This window comes from Barbus barbus, assembly GCF_936440315.1.
Source record: "Barbus barbus genome assembly, chromosome: 44".
Taxonomy (NCBI): Eukaryota; Metazoa; Chordata; class Actinopteri; order Cypriniformes; family Cyprinidae; genus Barbus; species Barbus barbus.
Window position 1 is genome coordinate 23,256,373 of NC_136722.1, and position 16,648 is coordinate 23,273,020.

General features: G+C 37.5%; 5 protein-coding genes across 7 annotated transcripts; 3 read left to right on the forward strand and 2 right to left on the reverse strand.

Annotated features, from left to right (window-relative positions):
• The first annotated feature begins 70 nt into the window (after positions 1 to 70).
• On the forward strand, positions 71 to 2,797 carry h3f3d (H3 histone, family 3D). The gene is made up of 4 exons (XM_079406283.1): positions 71 to 131; positions 1,126 to 1,270; positions 2,040 to 2,193; positions 2,281 to 2,797. Exons 2-4 carry the CDS (start codon positions 1,143 to 1,145, stop codon positions 2,407 to 2,409), a joined length of 411 nt encoding a protein of 136 aa, XP_079262409.1. The 5' UTR covers positions 71 to 131; positions 1,126 to 1,142; the 3' UTR covers positions 2,410 to 2,797.
• Positions 2,798 to 3,405: 608 nt separating this feature from the next.
• Positions 3,406 to 4,209, reverse strand: uqcc4 (ubiquinol-cytochrome c reductase complex assembly factor 4). The gene is made up of 2 exons (XM_079406282.1): positions 4,074 to 4,209; positions 3,406 to 3,743 (listed from the first exon to the last, which is right to left on the reverse strand). The coding sequence occupies exons 1-2, from the start codon at positions 4,151 to 4,153 to the stop codon at positions 3,407 to 3,409; spliced, it is 417 nt and encodes a 138-aa protein (XP_079262408.1). The 5' UTR covers positions 4,154 to 4,209; the 3' UTR covers position 3,406.
• Positions 4,210 to 4,444: 235 nt separating this feature from the next.
• chlsn (cholesin) lies at positions 4,445 to 10,443 on the forward strand. Its single transcript, XM_079406285.1, has 6 exons — positions 4,445 to 4,588; positions 4,922 to 5,057; positions 5,711 to 5,833; positions 9,541 to 9,776; positions 9,884 to 9,965; positions 10,159 to 10,443. Exons 2-6 carry the CDS (start codon positions 4,992 to 4,994, stop codon positions 10,339 to 10,341), a joined length of 690 nt encoding a protein of 229 aa, XP_079262411.1. The 5' UTR covers positions 4,445 to 4,588; positions 4,922 to 4,991; the 3' UTR covers positions 10,342 to 10,443.
• LOC306863103 (G-protein coupled estrogen receptor 1-like) lies at positions 5,439 to 9,200 on the reverse strand. Its single transcript, XM_079406284.1, has 2 exons — positions 9,033 to 9,200; positions 5,439 to 7,465 (listed from the first exon to the last, which is right to left on the reverse strand). Exon 2 carries the CDS (start codon positions 7,384 to 7,386, stop codon positions 6,259 to 6,261), a length of 1,128 nt encoding a protein of 375 aa, XP_079262410.1. The 5' UTR covers positions 7,387 to 7,465; positions 9,033 to 9,200; the 3' UTR covers positions 5,439 to 6,258.
• A 1,902-nt stretch (positions 10,444 to 12,345) lies between the features above and the next one.
• Positions 12,346 to 16,331, forward strand: decr2 (2,4-dienoyl CoA reductase 2, peroxisomal). 3 transcript variants are annotated; one of them, XM_079406288.1, is made up of 10 exons: positions 12,346 to 12,484; positions 12,702 to 12,809; positions 12,935 to 13,003; positions 13,233 to 13,284; positions 13,377 to 13,512; positions 13,774 to 13,898; positions 14,042 to 14,135; positions 14,991 to 15,095; positions 15,173 to 15,439; positions 15,634 to 16,331. In XM_079406288.1, the coding sequence occupies exons 2-9, from the start codon at positions 12,709 to 12,711 to the stop codon at positions 15,391 to 15,393; spliced, it is 903 nt and encodes a 300-aa protein (XP_079262414.1). In that variant the 5' UTR covers positions 12,346 to 12,484; positions 12,702 to 12,708; the 3' UTR covers positions 15,394 to 15,439; positions 15,634 to 16,331. The 3 variants fall into 3 exon arrangements, with proteins under 3 accessions (XP_079262414.1, XP_079262413.1, XP_079262412.1); XM_079406287.1 differs by having other exon boundaries at positions 15,173 to 15,413; XM_079406286.1 differs by having other exon boundaries at positions 15,173 to 15,361.
• Positions 16,332 to 16,648: the final 317 nt, after the last annotated feature.

Genomic DNA, 16,648 nt, shown 5'->3' on the forward strand with positions numbered 1-16,648 from the left:
AATGAGAGTCGGTGTGGGCGTGGCTTAACTCGCGCACACGCGTCACTGACTGTATAAATTTGGGCAGCTCGTTCTGCGCGCGTCCGACGTTCCTTGTTTTGGGTTTGAAGGATTAACCGAAACAAAAACTCGTAAGTATCGTTAACGGTCGGTCTTAAACTAACAGAAACTATCTTATAGTGTGTTCAGTCTTCTGAGTATCGTGTTTTAAGACATTTTATAACATTGGAAGTCTCTTTAGTCGGTGTTTTGTGTTTAGATTCATAGACGGCGGTTTTAGATGATTTTGTCGCGGTAGCATGAAGCTAAGCTAACGAGGACGAGCTCGTATTTACTTCTGCTTTATCTCCGAAGTTCGTTCGCTATTTTTTAACTTTTTAAATCTTTTTTTTTTTAATACGTGGTCTCAACAATACGCGTCGTTTTTTTTATTGAACCGCTTTCAGTCGACAGACACTGAATTGTCGGTGTAGACAAAGAAAAGGCTGTAATTGGTTTTCTTGGGCGCCATGTTACACATAACGTGTCTGTGTCTCATCCTGAGATGGTGGACTTCACTACTGCATTAATCATAGCTTACACTGATCAGTTTACCGGTGGTTTCTCATCTCTTTCGCTGTAATTGAAGGGAACGTGGCGTATATGTAGTACTAGTTGCTGTATGGTTGAATGAAACCCGCCGCCGTTGAAGATTTTAGCCTTCAAGCGGTGTGTGTGTGTGTGTGTGTGTGTTGAATGGGATTCAGTTATGTGTGTGTGTGACCCAGTGTCCCACTGTGAGTTAGGTTATTGATTTCTCCACAGTAACACACGGTTACTTATGTACATATGCGACTTTCTATGTACTTTAATTAATAAAAGCTCAGCGTTTTATATTTTGCCAGCTCATTTACCTTTAAGTATCCATTTTTTAGCTTTACTCTCCTAAATGGCGCCCCCAAGTTGTAAAGTGCTGCTTTAGGATATTGCTGTCATGGTGTGCTTTTCCTAAACACAGATGTGTTTCTACATGACTGTATTATTGGGCGGAACACAAGTGGGAGTTTTGTTGTGGATTGCGTCATGGCGTTCGGAATTCCCCGCGGCTGTTGTTTTTTTTTTTCTGATCGGTTTTTGTCTCTTTAGACCTTCATTAGAGTGCCATGGCACGTACTAAACAGACCGCCCGTAAATCCACCGGTGGTAAAGCCCCCAGGAAGCAGCTGGCCACCAAGGCGGCCAGGAAGAGTGCGCCCTCCACCGGTGGAGTCAAGAAGCCCCACAGATACCGGTGAGAAACACTGAACACGTGTAGTAGTAGATGGATAATGGTCTGTCATTATTATCATATTTCCTGTATACACTGGGGGGTTTATTTATCTTGTATGTACTGAATATTATTCAGTGTATACACGATCTATTTAAATTGTGTATACAAGATTGTGATTTGTATACTGCATTTTATTATGCAGCTGTTTAAGTGTATACAATTTACAGTACATGACTTAATTAGTTATTTATACAAGGATTGTGTATAAGCTGATTATCTGTATGCTAGAAAACTCCGTTAACTCTTTTGAAGCAATTTTAATAGTTAAACCAGATACAGTTTTAGAGTTTTTAGCAAATTAAATTTATAACAAACTAAATCTGCTATATAAACGTTTATTCAGCTTATACGTGATATAATGTATACACAATGTATTAAATTGTGTATGATCTATAGATCTACATGATGCAATATACATTTTTGGATAATTGTGTAGAATATATAATTGCGTGCATACTCTACATATTCATTAGATGCACAATATAATCATGCATGCGTTTATACACAATGATATAATGCATACGCTTAATATTGTGTACATGCTGTATAGATATTTGTAAATGCAGTGTATATACTGAATCTTATATACGTGTATATTGCACATTTACTGTATATTGTGTATAGACCCAATGTAACAATTTTATGTATTCAGTATATGCATGATATAATGTGTAATATACATGATTGTTAAACGGCAATGTACTTTGCTTTCTGCTCGTTTCCCCCTCAGTCCTGGAACCGTGGCTCTTCGTGAGATCCGTCGGTACCAGAAGTCCACAGAGTTGCTGATTCGCAAGCTTCCGTTCCAGCGTCTGGTTCGTGAGATCGCTCAGGATTTCAAGACCGACTTGCGTTTCCAGAGCGCTGCCATCGGTGCCTTGCAGGTGTGTCTTCAAGATCTGGGTTCTGTATAGCTCTACCTCACACTTTCTTTTTGGTCACTCCTAATGTTTTCTCACTCTGGTTTGTAGGAGGCAAGCGAAGCATACTTGGTGGGTCTGTTTGAGGACACCAACTTGTGCGCCATCCACGCCAAACGTGTCACCATCATGCCCAAAGACATCCAGTTGGCACGTCGAATCCGCGGAGAGCGTGCTTAAACTCTTTACTATTTACTGACTTTTTTTGTGTGTGAAGGAATATATGGGGGCAGGGTTTGATGTGTGGGCGGGTGGGAGGGACATCAGGGTTCTTACACTCTTGACTATAAATGCCTGTGTAGTTTAAGTTTATTTTTGTATTTTTATTTTTTGGTAGTTGCGGTAGGGGAGGGGTATCTTGTGATTCAACTTGATAGTAGGGGGGCAGCGTCAGAACATTCCGGGAGCTCCTCAGGGTTTTAAAGTTTGTATTTTAGACTTTCATACACCTCTGCCTAGTCTGCATGCTTCATGATGAATTAGAACGTGTCCTTATTTCTATTGTTATTATAGGGTTTCTCTTCTATTGTGGCCATTTGGTTGTAAATAAACTTTCCACTACCTCAGTGTTGTTTGCAGTTTATTTTGGCTTTAGCAGTGTTTAAGGTGTGGTTTATATTATTTGACTTATACAAACTTTTAGTAGCAAGTTTAGTAACTTTTTAGTAGAGAGTTAATTTAAACATTGGTCTCTGTATGAATAACAGACAAGCAAACCTTTTTGAAACCCTTTGAGCGGTGCGAAATCAACCGGTTTTTAGGTTGACTTGTTTACACAGGTCATGCATTGCAAAATGTAATTTGGTTTCAAATTACTAATTTGGCTTTGTGAAGCATATAAAGTAACTTTTACATGGCCCCTTTGATTATATAATGCTTTGTTTTGCAGCTGATGTCTTTCATGTTGACTTTCAGCGTTCAATAATGGCTCACTGATTACATTAAAGTAGCAGTCACACCACAATTACAACTCAGATTTTTCTCCTTTATGCTTTCAATACAATACTACTGGCTTTACAATCTTCAATCTAAATCCAGCTACAGATGATCCAGTTTCAAGAGCACAGGATGTGGACGATCCATTTGATAATTCTCAGTTTGGAGAAAATATTTTTCTTCAAGACCATTGAACAATAAATAAACATTCCAAATCAAAAATATCCCTTTTAAGCCACTATTAGGTTTTGTTTTTGATGCTGACATCCTCCTGTTCTTCATCGGACAGCAGTCCTGGTAAATGTACATAGAGGTTTTTCTCCAGAGACTCATCGAGCTCGGTCTCTCTCCTGAAAACACACCAGACGACGAAGCCCACTCCAACGAGGCTGATAGGCAGAACTTTCCACCAGGGCCTCTGGTAGGTGCTGCCCATCGAACGGTCCACTTTCCAGGTTCGGTGGCTGGCTTTACTGCTCGAGAACTGGATGGGCTTGGATGCTTCAGTATCATCTGGAGGTTTTCTGGACTTTCCATTAAGCTGTGATGTTGAAGACAGCATCCTTGTGGCACATGGTCTACAGAGATAAATATTTAATGAAACACTACTTTTAAAATGCCAGAAATAGCACTAGGTTTATTTCTAATATTCTGTGGAGCTTGTATTTGCTAAAAACAATTAAAATGCCATTTACACAGAGATCCCTCAAGCCAAGGTCAGCTGACAATTTAGGAGATCATTAAAGAAAATTCAGTCAGAATTTTGTTCAAAAACAATTATATTTCGTTTCAACTAATTAAAGGCTTGTTTTAAGTAATGTACCACACAAAGCAAATTGGTTGCATAAATTCTACTGCCGTAAATGATGGATATTTAATAATCTATACAAGAAAAAATATTCACTTACCTTAAATTCGCATGTGTTCTTCTTGTAAAAACATTGTGACTTAAAGAAAACCGTGATAAACGAAGGCAGACTTTTGACATCTTCAGGGTTTCTTCACAGGCGTGAATCTCTCAGGTCATGTAACGAGCTCCCCAGGAAATTCCGACCGGAAGGAGAACTACAACGAACTGAAATATAGTTCCGCTTTGATATTTAGGTGTTTTTAAAGAAAATTGTGCTTCTGATCGCTTCATATATATATTTTAGAGTGGTATATTATATTATATTACAAATATTAAAATGTCTTCGTATGAAGCGAGAATCCTATTCTAAGATAGCGTGACAATAAATTTAAGGACTACATATCCCAGAAGTCTAAGCACCAACCAATCAGAGATGCAGGTTTAACAAAGCCATAGAAACGTCATCAAACCTGGTCGCTATTTTATTTCCATGGCGCTGTCCGTCCACACGTGATTGTAAGGAAATATTTGAAGATCTTTGTTTTTTTGCAAGTCATCTTTATGTTTTGTTAGGTAAGTCATCTTTATACATCTATAAACGCAATACGCAATTATGACTCCCCTTAACTAATACAATTTATTTATTTGTGCTGGGTAGTGCGAAGTGCATAAATTACATTGTTTAATGTTTTTGGAAGAAGTCTCTTATGTTCAACCTTCAGAAACCGAAGGATTTGCTTTTCTTTGTTATTAATGTTCGATGGAGCTCAAAAGAGCATTTCTTTTGTAGAACCGAACAGAAAACATGCATGTCTTTACTGCCACTTTTGATCAATTTAATGCGGCCTTGCTGAATAAAAATATTAAATACTTTCAATAACTAACTCTTGTGCTGTTTTCTTCCAGAATTGTTGAGAAAGTGAAGAAACTTGGTCTTGAACACTGACCTCGGCAGCTCAAACGCATTCTGGATGAAATGACACCTGTACAAGATGAGAGGAAAAAGCCAAAGAAAAGCAAAAAGAGAAAGGCTAAAGATGAGGTGTGTGATGTCTGGCAGACATGCATTTATTATAATAACACATGCATAATGTTTTCTATAACATGCACGTTTTGAAAGGCCTGTCTTCATGCTGAAAAAAAATCAGTATGTCTCTAACAATATACTGTTATGTCATGTATATCATTATTGTTCTATAAAATCAACAGTGTTTTATAATCTGCTCAGGCGACAGTGTTTATGTCCACAAGTAGAGCTATTCAGCTGGCATTTGTAGAGTGCAAAAAGTGTTTTAATTCTTATTTTGGCTTTACATGACTCTAAAGCAGTTGCTCCTACATCTGAAACATTTCTTATTATTTTCAATGTTGAAAATGAAGACAGTTCATATTTTTAGTTTTCTTGGCATTTTTATTTTATTTTATAAATTAAAGTTCAAAAGAACAGCATTGATTTGAAATTGAAATCTTTTACAACATGCAAAATGTCTGTATTGTCAGGTTTGATCAATCTAATGCATCCTTGTAGAATAAAATTAATAGTATTAAAATATAATTTTTTTCTTGCAAAAAAAAAGGATAAAATCAAGAACTTAAATTCCGCTCACAATTTTAAAGCTGCTGTGTTTTGATGTTGTCGTCAAGTTGAATGCAAAGAGAGTGTTTTTTTTTTTTATTCCTATTTTGAACTTGCAGGACTCCAAAGCAGCTGTTCCTGAATCAGATCTGCTGACGCCACAGAACGATGAAACAAACACACTCGCTGCTACAGGGAGAGCAAAAAAGAAAGCAAAGATGAAAAAGAAAAGTAAAGCTGAGGTGAGTCAAAATAATCAGCTTTCTTCCCTTACAGTAAAACGGTAATATTGTGAAATATTATCACAATTTAAAACAACTGATTTTGGTTTGAATATATATTAAAATATAATTTATTCCTGTGATGCAAAGCTGAATTTTCAGCATCATTACTCCAGTGTCACATGATCCTTCAGAAATCATTCTAATATGCTGATTTGCTGCTCAAGAAGCATTTCTGATTATTATCAATGTTGAAAACAGTATCTTTGCAGAATCCATGATCAATTTTTTTCAGGATTCCTTGATAAATAGAAAGTTCGTTTTACATAAATATCTTTACTGTCACTTTTGATCAATTTAATGCATTCTTACTGAATAAAAGTGTTAATTTCTTTCAAAAAACAAAACAAAAGAACTTGTCCCGCGTCACTACAACATGACCGTGTTTATCCCACTCTGTCACACACACACTCTCGACCCTCCTCGCCGCTTCGAAGGTCACGTTCTTCCTCTTCCTTATTCTCATGCGAGCACGAATGGTGCACATTTGTGCATGTTATGCATGGACAGGGAGGTGTTGCTCTTGTGTTCTGCGTATGCAGGCACGGCACGTGGTGTGCGACAAACACCTGCAGTTTCTGTCTAAAGGTGTTTCCCAGCAGGCTGTAGACGAGCGGGTTCAGGCAGCTGTTGGCGCAGGCCGCTAAGGTCACAACGTGTCCCGTGAGCGGGTAACGCTGCCACAGAGTATGGTTTCCACGTCTGCGTGAGGCATCCGTGTCACCATTCAAAAGATGCACGCTGATGAAGACATTCTCAGGCAGCCAGCACACAAAAAACACACTCACAGCTGCGACGATCATGCGCAGGGCTTTGGTTCGCTGCGGCTGTTCAGAGCGCAAAAGCACACGCGCGATTAAAGTGTAGCAGACGCCCATCACGCAAAACGGCAAGGCGAATCCCAACGTCACTTCCAGCCATTGCACCTCAGCCACGCCTGCAAAACAGAAGCCACGCCCCCATCCATGATGCACATGCGCAGTAGCGAATGGAATTAGAGTGCACAAGGTAGCCGCCGCCCATATGGTTGCGCAAGCCCTGCGTGCAACGCGTGAACGATGCGAAATGGAGGCGTTTTCAGGTAGCGCTCGCATTCTGAGGCCGGTCAGCGCAAGGCAGCGGTCCAAACTCATCCATGTGAGGGAAAACACGCTGCTGTACATGTTGACCTGTAGGAAAATCGCCATGCATGAGCACAAGACCGCATCGTCGTAATAGTGCGCGCTCAGATTGAACACTTCAATTAGTGAGTCCAGAACCAACACTAGGTCGGCCAGGGCCAAATTAGTAAAGTACAGGTCCGGCGTGCTCATCTGCTGCCGAGGGTCAAAGTTCACCAGCAGGATCAGGATGTTACCTATGAGGCCGAGCGGGAAGAGCAGGATGGTGTAGATGCAGGAGAGGAGGAGGCTTATGACGTAGGTATCCGAGGACGTGGAGTTCGTTTCGTTGACGTTAATAACGGACCAGTGCAGGCTGGAGGAATTCGGTCGGAAAGCCAGCGGATCTTCCATTGTCTTCCTCTCTGTTACTTCCGTTGTCACATTGCGTAGAAATATGCCGTTTTCTGCATTTTGTTGTATTTTCAAAGTACTAAAAAACAGAAAGATGTTTCAGTGAGAATCATTGTAATTTTACTGATGAAACACTGTAAAAATGCTACAGTAAAAACCTGTTAATTGGTTAACTGGTGGTGTCAAATTCAGTTCCTGGAGGGCCACTGTTCTGAAGACTTTAGCTCCAACCCTAGTTAAACACATCAAACTGTCATAAAACAAGTTTACCAAATAAGCCAGGTTTATTTAATTTAGTCTGACTTATTTTGAACCAAATCAACTGACAATATGTCAGACTAACTGAAATAAACCTGGCTTATTTGGTAAACTTGTTTTATGAAACATGCCCGCAGGATTGCTAGAAACTTCCAGGCAGGTGTTTTAAAGCTGGTTGGAGCGAAACTCGCTGGCCCTCCAGAAACTCGCTGGCCCTCCAGGACCAGAGGTTGACGCATGCAACAAAAAACACCTAGAATTCTTTCTTTGCCATTTGATGTATCTATCTAGGACATTTCATGTAATTTTACAATGAAATACTGTCATCTTAACAAGTCATCTTAAAATTTACAGTAAAAAAATGTAACCTTCCCCTAATTTCCTGTGTGGCTCTTCACATTTTATGGTTTTTCACTTAAAAAAACAGTTTCTTCTTAGTTTTTGCTGATCAGTTATGTACATTAAGGTTTTAGGTTACATTTTATGTTATTAAATTCATGTTTATCGTATTTTTTTAGCGTTACAGTCAAATAAAAAAATGATTCAGATATACACCAGATATCATTTTATATTTTTTTACTAGTGGGTGCAGGACACTATAGTTAATTTATGTAAGTGAGTATAGCAAAATAAAGTAAACTGTGACACATTATACCCAAAAATTCGTCATACAGTGAACTACCCATAAAAATGTGGGACTAAAAATTATTCATACACTTTGACCTGACCATTAAGTGTTTTTCTTTAATTTCTAATGTGATACACCACAGACTGAACACAATGAAGCATTGCTTGGTAATTGGTTGATCTAAATAGGTATTATCTAATTGTGTACTTAAATTTAACAGCGGACAGCTATTCAACCAAATTCATTACATACCTTTCTATCAAAGTTATTTGACATTATAAAAATTAATTTGAGTTCTTGTCATATTTCATTACCATTTTCTATAAACTGTGATAATGTGAGAAATGTCGAAGGTGTCTGAATAAATGTTGGTTTGACTGTATGTGTATTTACCTCAGCTTGTGGAAAACGTCTTGTGATATACTTTGATTTATCATATGGGTTTTTTACCACCTGTGTTTTTGGTGGTTGTCACCATAAAGGACAGATTTTAGTACTTCAGTAGGTTGGTATATTAACATTGTATCAGTTAATGATATAATCTTTTTTTTTTTTTTACTGTAAACCTAAATTTAGTAAAGTTCAATCTGTAGCCATATTTTTTTTAATTGTAAAATTCTGTCAGCCGTATTTTATATTTTTTTTTTACCATGAAATCTTGCCGATTTTATTTTACAATGGGATCTTCTGTTTATTTTTCCTAGTAATCAGCTGATCGTTTGCAATGAAGCATTCAAAATGAAGATTATACCTTGCTTACCTTGCTTATTGTATTGTCCAAGTTTATTCTTGTTTGCACCTTTAGGTCCTTAAAGGTCATTAAGAAATAAATGTAGAAGTCTTTGATTTGTAGATATTTTTTTCTTTCTCCGTTCGGCCATACTGAAGAAGCAGACGTCTCTTCTGTTGAAGTTTTGCTGTCTCATGTAAAAATACGTAAATACAGGTTGTGGCAAACAGACATGTATAATGGCCACCTCTGTTTACCCCAAACAATATGATGGAGAAATGCTCCACTACCTCCTCTGCTGGCTGTAAAATTAGACCGACGGAAGATATAGAGTTTCATAGTGAAAGAGAATGTGTGATTGTCAGGGAAAATTTATTTATTTTCACCTTTTATTTTAGAAGGGCACATTAAATTGATCAAAATTGACAACACAGACATTTAAAATGTTGCAAAAGATTTGTATTTCAAATAAAAAGTTAATTGAATCCTTGGAGGGAAAAAATGCAAATATTAAGCAACGTATGATTTTCTGTCTTAGAGTACTGGAGATATGGACACCTCACAGCAGCAGGAACCATCTGGAGCAGAGGATGCAAACGGATCAGATGATGAGAAAGATCTGAGTCCTGAGGAGAAACGAGTGCTGGAGAGAAAGATGAAGAAGATTCGGAAAAAGGAGGAGAAGAGGAGACTAAAGGAAGAAGGCAAAAGCATAAAAAAAGTCAAAGTCCAGTCAAATCTTGCAGAGAAGGCGGCGCTGGAATACCTCACATGGTGAGCCAAACGTAGTTATTTTTATGCATGTATATGTTTCCCAGGTCTACCAGAGATTGTCAAACAGTGTTTTAATGGATTTACTTCATGTTTGTGTGCTTGTTTAGCTGGTCTGAGAGACGGGAGGAGTGGAAGTTTCACAAAATCAGGCAAATATGGTTACTGCAGCACATGTATGACACCACAAAGGTACAAGAAACTTCCTAATCATCATTGAGCTCTACAGCTTTACACACTTATTACAGTAATAAAACTTGGGCTTTTCTACTGATTTTGTTTTAAATCATGCATATGGTTTATTTTTTTGTACCAAAAAAGTACTTTTCATTATCAGTTTCAGCTGTTTTCACTGCATATGCATGATTTTCTCTCTCTTTTTCAGGTGACTGACGATCATTTCAAAGTGTTGCTAGCGTATATTGAAGGTCTGTGCGGATTGTCGCGAAGCGTCACGTTGCAGAAAGCTGAAGCGATTGTGCGCTGGGAAGGACAAGGAGAAGAGGAAGATACAGCGGATGCTGAAAAGAAAAAACAGAGAGCCAAACAGGTCGTCCAGTTGCTGTGATAGATCAGAATATTAAACAAATCATCAAAATGAACTGTGCTTTTATGAATTTGTCATTGTACGTTTTCATTCATTAAATGATTGGTGTGGTTTTTATCTACCAATTGGCTGTGCTGTGGTGTTTTAATCACGTTTAAAATTATAACAAGATAGTTTTGGCTATCTTTTAGTATTTCACTGACAGTGTTGGGGAAAGTTACTTTTAAAAGTAATGCATTAGAATACGGTGTTGCTTAAAAAATAAAACCTTTTATGGAATAAGTAAAAAAAAGTTTAAAGATCAACAGTCATCAGCAATAAAAAATTAAACGAGTGTGAAGTCTAAATTTTTGCTTGTTAGTATGGTTAAATTGGATCATCGAATGTCAGCAGCAAAGACGTTGGTTAATAAAATGGGCTTAAATACATAAAAGGACATCTGTTATTTATCATATTTAATTATTGCAGGTTTGCATTATATTTGGAGTTTGCATTTCACCGTTTTTACTCATTTTTAGAAATACTGAAATTCTTTTTGTGCAAGTGAGGGGAGTAAATGCATGTTCACGAATTTCAAATCACATGAGCCAATATTTTATTCACAATAGAACATAGATAAATGTTTAAACAGAGAAATTGTTTACATTTTATGCACAAAATGAGCTCATTTCAAATTAGTTGCCTGCTACAGGTCTCAAAATAGTTGGGACGGGGGCATGTTTACCATGGTGTAGCATCTCCTCTTCTTTTCAGGACAGTTTGAAGACGTCTGGGCATCGAGGTTATGAGTTTCTGGAGTTTTGGTGTTGGAATTTGGTCCCATTCTTGCCTGATATAGGTTTCCAGCTGCTGAAGAGTTTGTGGTAGTCTTTGATGCATTTTTCATTTAATGCGCCAAATGTTCTCTATAGGTGAAAGATCTGGACTGCAGGCAGGCCAGTTCAGCACCCGGACTCGTCTATTACGAAGCCATGCTGTTGTAATAGCTGCAGTATGTGGTTTTGCATTGTCCTGCTGAAATACACATGGCTTTCCCTGAAATAGACCATGTCTGGAGGGGAGCATATGTTGCTCTAAAACCTTTATATACCTTTCAGCATTCATTGTGCCTTCTGAAACATGCAAACTGCCCATACCGTATGCACTTATGCACTCCCATACCATCAGAGATGCTGGCTTTTGAATTGAACGCTGATAACACGCTGGAAGGTCTCCCTCCTCTTTAGCCCGGAGGACACGGCATCCGTGATTTCCAACAAGAATGTCAAATTTGGACTCGTCTGACCATAGAACACTTTTCCACTTTGAAACAGTCCATTTTAAATGAGCCTTGGTCCACAGGACACGACGGCGCTTCTGGACCATATTCACATATGGCTTCATTTTTTGCGTGATAGAGCTTTAGTTGGCATCTGCAGATGGCTTGTATTTACTGACAGTGGTTTCTGGAAGTATTCCTGGGCCCATTTAGTAATGTCAATGACAGAATCATGCCGAAGACCACGGGCATCCAACAAACGTCTTCGGCCGTGTCCCTTACGCACAGAGATTTCTCCAGTTTCTCTGAATCTTTTGATGATGAGATTTGCAAAGCCTTTGCAATTTGACGTTGAGGAACGTTGTTTTTAAAGTATTCCACAATCTTTTTACGTACTCTTTCACAGATTGGATTGCCTCTGCCCATCTTTACTTCTGAGAGACTCTGCCTTTCTAAGACATCCCTTTTATAGCTAATCATTTTACAGACCTGATGTCAATTAACTTAATTATTTTCTAGATGTTCAACCAGCTGAATTTTTTTCAAAATTTCTTGCTTTTTTAGCCCTTTGTTACCCCCGTGTTGCCCCATTATATGACTGTCTGAGTGCTAATCATTCTGATGCCGTCTGTACTTTTTTGAGGTCTCAGAAAACATGGGGGAAAAAAATGCTCAAATTATTTTTTTAATATAAAGTGAACAGTTTTTATCGTAACGTTCAAATAGAAAAAAGGCGGACTACATTTCCCATAATGCCATACGTGGGCACGTTCGTTTGACGTCACACGCATCTCGCCCAGGTACAGAAGTCCATCGTGCCAAATGAAAACAACTGTTGCATAAACTTCACTAATAACATTAATAACGCGGAAGCTGGTCGCATGTGCAAACGGATTCACATTTTGGGTAACGTAACTCTGGACTTTATTTCACGCTTTGTTTGAGTTTTTTCTCGCTGTCGCATTGCAAAAACAACGAAGTAAAGCGAGAGGTTGCAAAATCACATATCTAATACTTTTAGTAGATGTAGATTTATAGTACTGTCATCTGCTAATGCATTGTAAACAAAAGATGGGTTTTAACATGCAAATGACCTTTTGGTGGTTTTCATGTGCTTATTTAGAAGGATCATGGCAGAGAAACCTCAGCTGGTCAATAATTCACCAGAGGACGTTGAGACTGATGAGTGCATGAGCAAATACACTCATGTCTACAGCCCTGATTTGCTCATGTAAGCACAGTAAACACTGAAGTTTTCTTTTTTTTTTTTTTTTTTTTTAAATGTGAAATCCCTGCATTGTTCAATATGCATATAGAAATACATAGAGATAGAGACTTATTTTTATGTGTTTGCAGTGATCAGGTGGCCTTTATAACCGGTGGAGGGTCAGGTATTGGGTTTCGAATAGCAGAAGTTCTGATGAGGTGAGTTGTCAGTGATTTTTCCACTGTAGTTTCTCTCTGTCAATACTTTGTCTATGACTGAACCTCTCAGTTTGACTTTTTCAGTCACAAATTGCCTTTTATAGTGACGTACACATTGCTCTTTAACCTTTGGTAGCATGTGGTCTTCTCAAGCCTGCATCTTCAAATTAATTTCCATATGTTTATAATCTTGCAAAAATCGTTTGAAGCTTTTTAAATTTTTGTCCAGGCATGGATGTGAGACGGTCATTGCCAGCAGAAATCTGGAGAAACTCTCTGAGGTACTGTTTCTACAAATCTCCAATAACTCACTCGTGTCATTCACTACTTTGATAAAGAGTCATTCACCTTAGTGTGTGTTTTTGTGTTTTAGGCTGCAAAAAAGTTAACCAGCACTACAGGCAGACGGTGTTTGCCGATTGCCATGGATGTGCGTCAACCAGAGACGATTTCTGCTGCCATGGATGAAACCTTGAAAACATTCGGACGTGTTGATATACTTATTAACAGTAAGGCTTAAGTTGGTCAAAGGCTTAAGAAGGTCAAACACAGTGCCATTAACCTGTAATAAATTCATATATTCTCCAAAACATGCAGCGTATTCCCAAAGAGATCTTGATTCTGTAGATATAATGATGTCAAAGATCAACTAACACCCTCTTATCAGGTTTCTTTTGATCATTCTCTGATGTGTGATTACACACAATGCAAGCACATGTGCTTATGCAAATAGTTTGACAGTTTTGTGCTTTATGATTTTTATTTCACAGATGCTGCTGGTAATTTCTTGTGTCCAGCTACATCATTGTCATTTAACGCTTTCAAGACCGTAATGGAGATTGACACTATGGGAACTTTCAACACCAGTAAAGTCATCTATGACAAATGGTTCAAGGTAAAAAAATTAATTTCAAGAGTTTTTATTACCTAAATATCTCAGTTCTTGGCTTTTTTTGTCACATGTAGATGCCTCTCTTTATTAAGCAGTAGTTTATTGTAAGTGTCTCGTAGTTTGTGGCTTTTTTCCCTTTATCTCAGGATCATGGAGGCTCCATTGTCAACATTTCCGCCACTCTGGGATACAGAGGTCAGGCTCTCCAGGTGCATGCTGGGTCAGCGAAGGCAGCAAACGGTTAGTGTCCTTTTTAGTTGATATTCTGACATTAATTTTCAGTTTGCCTGCTTTAGAATGTCATTTGATTGTTTTATGATTAAAAACGTTAGAATATATAATAAGTATTTAATACCAGTAGTAGTGTTAGAATGGCAGATGGAAAAAAACATACATAAAACAACAATAGTGTGCAGATTAATAACTGTAATTAGTATGAAGACTGATGTTCCTCATTTGTAATTTGGACAAAAATGTGGAATAAAACATATTACATTTGTGGTTTAAAGCTGGCATGAAATCAGTATTTCCCCTTTTATTTATTTATTTTTAATTCATATTGCTGGTCCTGTTGTGCATATACATTTTTGACCCCATAATGTTGGATAAAATATCTTTTTCAAGTTGACTGTGAGGATAAGAGATGTTCTGTAGACTGAAAAGACCAATTTGGCACAATGATGAAAGTTAGTTAACTAAAAACATAACAAAAACTTACACTTATGTCGTTTCTGCTCCAACATTTCTTATTTTCCATTTAGTTTAATTTGTAGTAAAATAACTAAAACTAATAAATAAAAATAAACTAAAACTAAATAGACAAATTAGAAAAAAATATTCTAATTTCTACAAAATAAAATGACGAAAATAAACAAACTTATAAATTAAAAAATCTATAAATTATACTAAAACAACTGCGATTAAAATAAGGACTAATGAGCTGCATGTTGCGTTACGCTAATTGAAACTTGTTATAGCACTTGCATATCATTGCTCTTTTGTTGATTTTGATTGCTTCCATTGTCCTCATTTGTAATTCTCTTTGGATAAAAGCATCTGCTAAGTGACTAAATGTAAATATGTATGTGTTTGTAGATGCCATGACAAGGCATTTGGCGGTCGAGTGGGGCCCCAGTGGTGTACGGGTGAACACAGTGGCTCCAGGCCCTATCTCTGGCACAGAGGGATACCGTAGACTGGGTAAGACCTTTGTGTGCATGTATCCTCATTCTAGTGTCAACATACCTTTCTTTTTCAATATCACTATGGTTTTTCAGGTGGTTCATATTCCGAGTCAGCGGGGGTTTTCCACAGCATCCCGCTGCAAAGAGCCGGCAATAAGACGGAGATCGCACATGCGGTTCTTTTCCTGGCCAGTCGCGCGTCTTCATACGTCACCGGCGCTGTACTGGTCGCAGACGGAGGGGCGTGGCTTACCTCGGCCAATGACGTGGAACGGCTGCTGGGTATTATCTCATCTCGCTCTGCAAAACTATGAACAGACAGCACCGCACACAGGTGTGTGTGCCTGTGCTAGAAGACAGGTGTTTGCTAGTTAAATAGGACTGAACTGATTAACATAAATCAATAATTATTCTTAATTAAATGCTCACAAAATTCTGTATCTTGCAAGCAAAATTTATTTTTCCGATTAATTTTTGTACTACTGTATGACTGACTTGTGAATATGTAGGTAATGTTTTGGTATATAAAATCTATGTTTCTCTTATGTTTCTAGGTTTTTGGTCTGCAGAGAAGAGAAAGGATAAATAGCATGAATATAGAGGATGAAATCAACAGCAATGAACCAGTTGATCAAGCCAACATCTGGATGATAATTGTCGAATATTACTAAAACGTCCATATTATTTCTCACCCCAAAAGTAAAGAAAAAAATAAGAAATTATATTCTGTGTTAAGAAAATTAAGCCTAATTTTAGGTCTTTTAGAATTAAACATATTTCCACCCAAATTCTAATTTTCATAATGCTGTTGTACTTCTTTTAGTTGTTAATTCTCATTATTTTCATTGGATTTTCAGCATAAATTAAGATCAGTACAAAGAACAAGTTCCAATGTTTTCCTACGTTGTTTCTTTTGTCTCATTACAGGAATGACTGCATTTTTATGCAAATATATTGTCTTTAATTTTGAGGTGAAATATGACAAACATGTTTTTGAATTTTATGAGAGTCACCTGGTAAGATATTTATAGACACCCTTGTCTTACATGGCATTATGTTGACATTTCAAGCATGTTTAACCACAGATTATTAGTATTATAATGTCTGATAACATTAATAACCACTTTAGCACTAACGTTACATTAATGGCGTTTTTTAAATTTTCAGTTACAGTACATGTATAAAATTTTAAACAAAAAATTATGTAAACATGATTGTGTTCTTTAACGGTTATAATAAATCTTTTATAATTCTTGTGTATTACCTTTTCCGGAGGATTAACGTTAGCTGTAATATCTTTGATCGTACACACGGGGGCGCAAGAAAATCACAGGAAATCCCTGAAAATAACACTGTTTGTTTAACAAATAAGTATTTCTTCCAAGTAAACGTTATTTACTGTAATTCTGGCGAACTTTATCGATTATGTTAACCACTATTTCACCTCTCGCAGTTGTCTATAGCAAATGATGGCATGATAGCCGTTAGTTAACTGATTCGCGGGAATGTGACTTTCAAAAAAATACCGTTATAAATCTGCATTCCATCATCACCATCACAACCAAAAGC

Excerpts from the sequence above, each read along its gene's own strand:
- h3f3d (XM_079406283.1), top strand. The coding sequence starts at position 1,143 with ATGGCACGTACTAAACAGACCGCCCGTAAATCCACCGGTGGTAAAGCC. Across the intron at positions 1,271-2,039 it reads AAGAAGCCCCACAGATACCG|TCCTGGAACCGTGGCTCTTC; the intron begins GTGAGAAACACT and ends TTTCCCCCTCAG. Across the intron at positions 2,194-2,280 it reads CTGCCATCGGTGCCTTGCAG|GAGGCAAGCGAAGCATACTT; the intron begins GTGTGTCTTCAA and ends TCTGGTTTGTAG.
- uqcc4 (XM_079406282.1), bottom strand. The coding sequence starts at position 4,153 with ATGTCAAAAGTCTGCCTTCGTTTATCACGGTTTTCTTTAAGTCACAAT. Across the intron at positions 3,744-4,073 it reads AGAACACATGCGAATTTAAG|ACCATGTGCCACAAGGATGC; the intron begins GTAAGTGAATAT and ends TTATCTCTGTAG.
- chlsn (XM_079406285.1), top strand. The coding sequence starts at position 4,992 with ATGACACCTGTACAAGATGAGAGGAAAAAGCCAAAGAAAAGCAAAAAG. Across the intron at positions 5,834-9,540 it reads AAAAGAAAAGTAAAGCTGAG|AGTACTGGAGATATGGACAC; the intron begins GTGAGTCAAAAT and ends TTTCTGTCTTAG. Across the intron at positions 9,966-10,158 it reads ACATGTATGACACCACAAAG|GTGACTGACGATCATTTCAA; the intron begins GTACAAGAAACT and ends TCTCTTTTTCAG.
- LOC306863103 (XM_079406284.1), bottom strand. The coding sequence starts at position 7,386 with ATGGAAGATCCGCTGGCTTTCCGACCGAATTCCTCCAGCCTGCACTGG.
- decr2 (XM_079406286.1), top strand. The coding sequence starts at position 12,709 with ATGGCAGAGAAACCTCAGCTGGTCAATAATTCACCAGAGGACGTTGAG. Across the intron at positions 13,004-13,232 it reads ATAGCAGAAGTTCTGATGAG|GCATGGATGTGAGACGGTCA; the intron begins GTGAGTTGTCAG and ends ATTTTTGTCCAG. Across the intron at positions 13,899-14,041 it reads TCTATGACAAATGGTTCAAG|GATCATGGAGGCTCCATTGT; the intron begins GTAAAAAAATTA and ends CCTTTATCTCAG.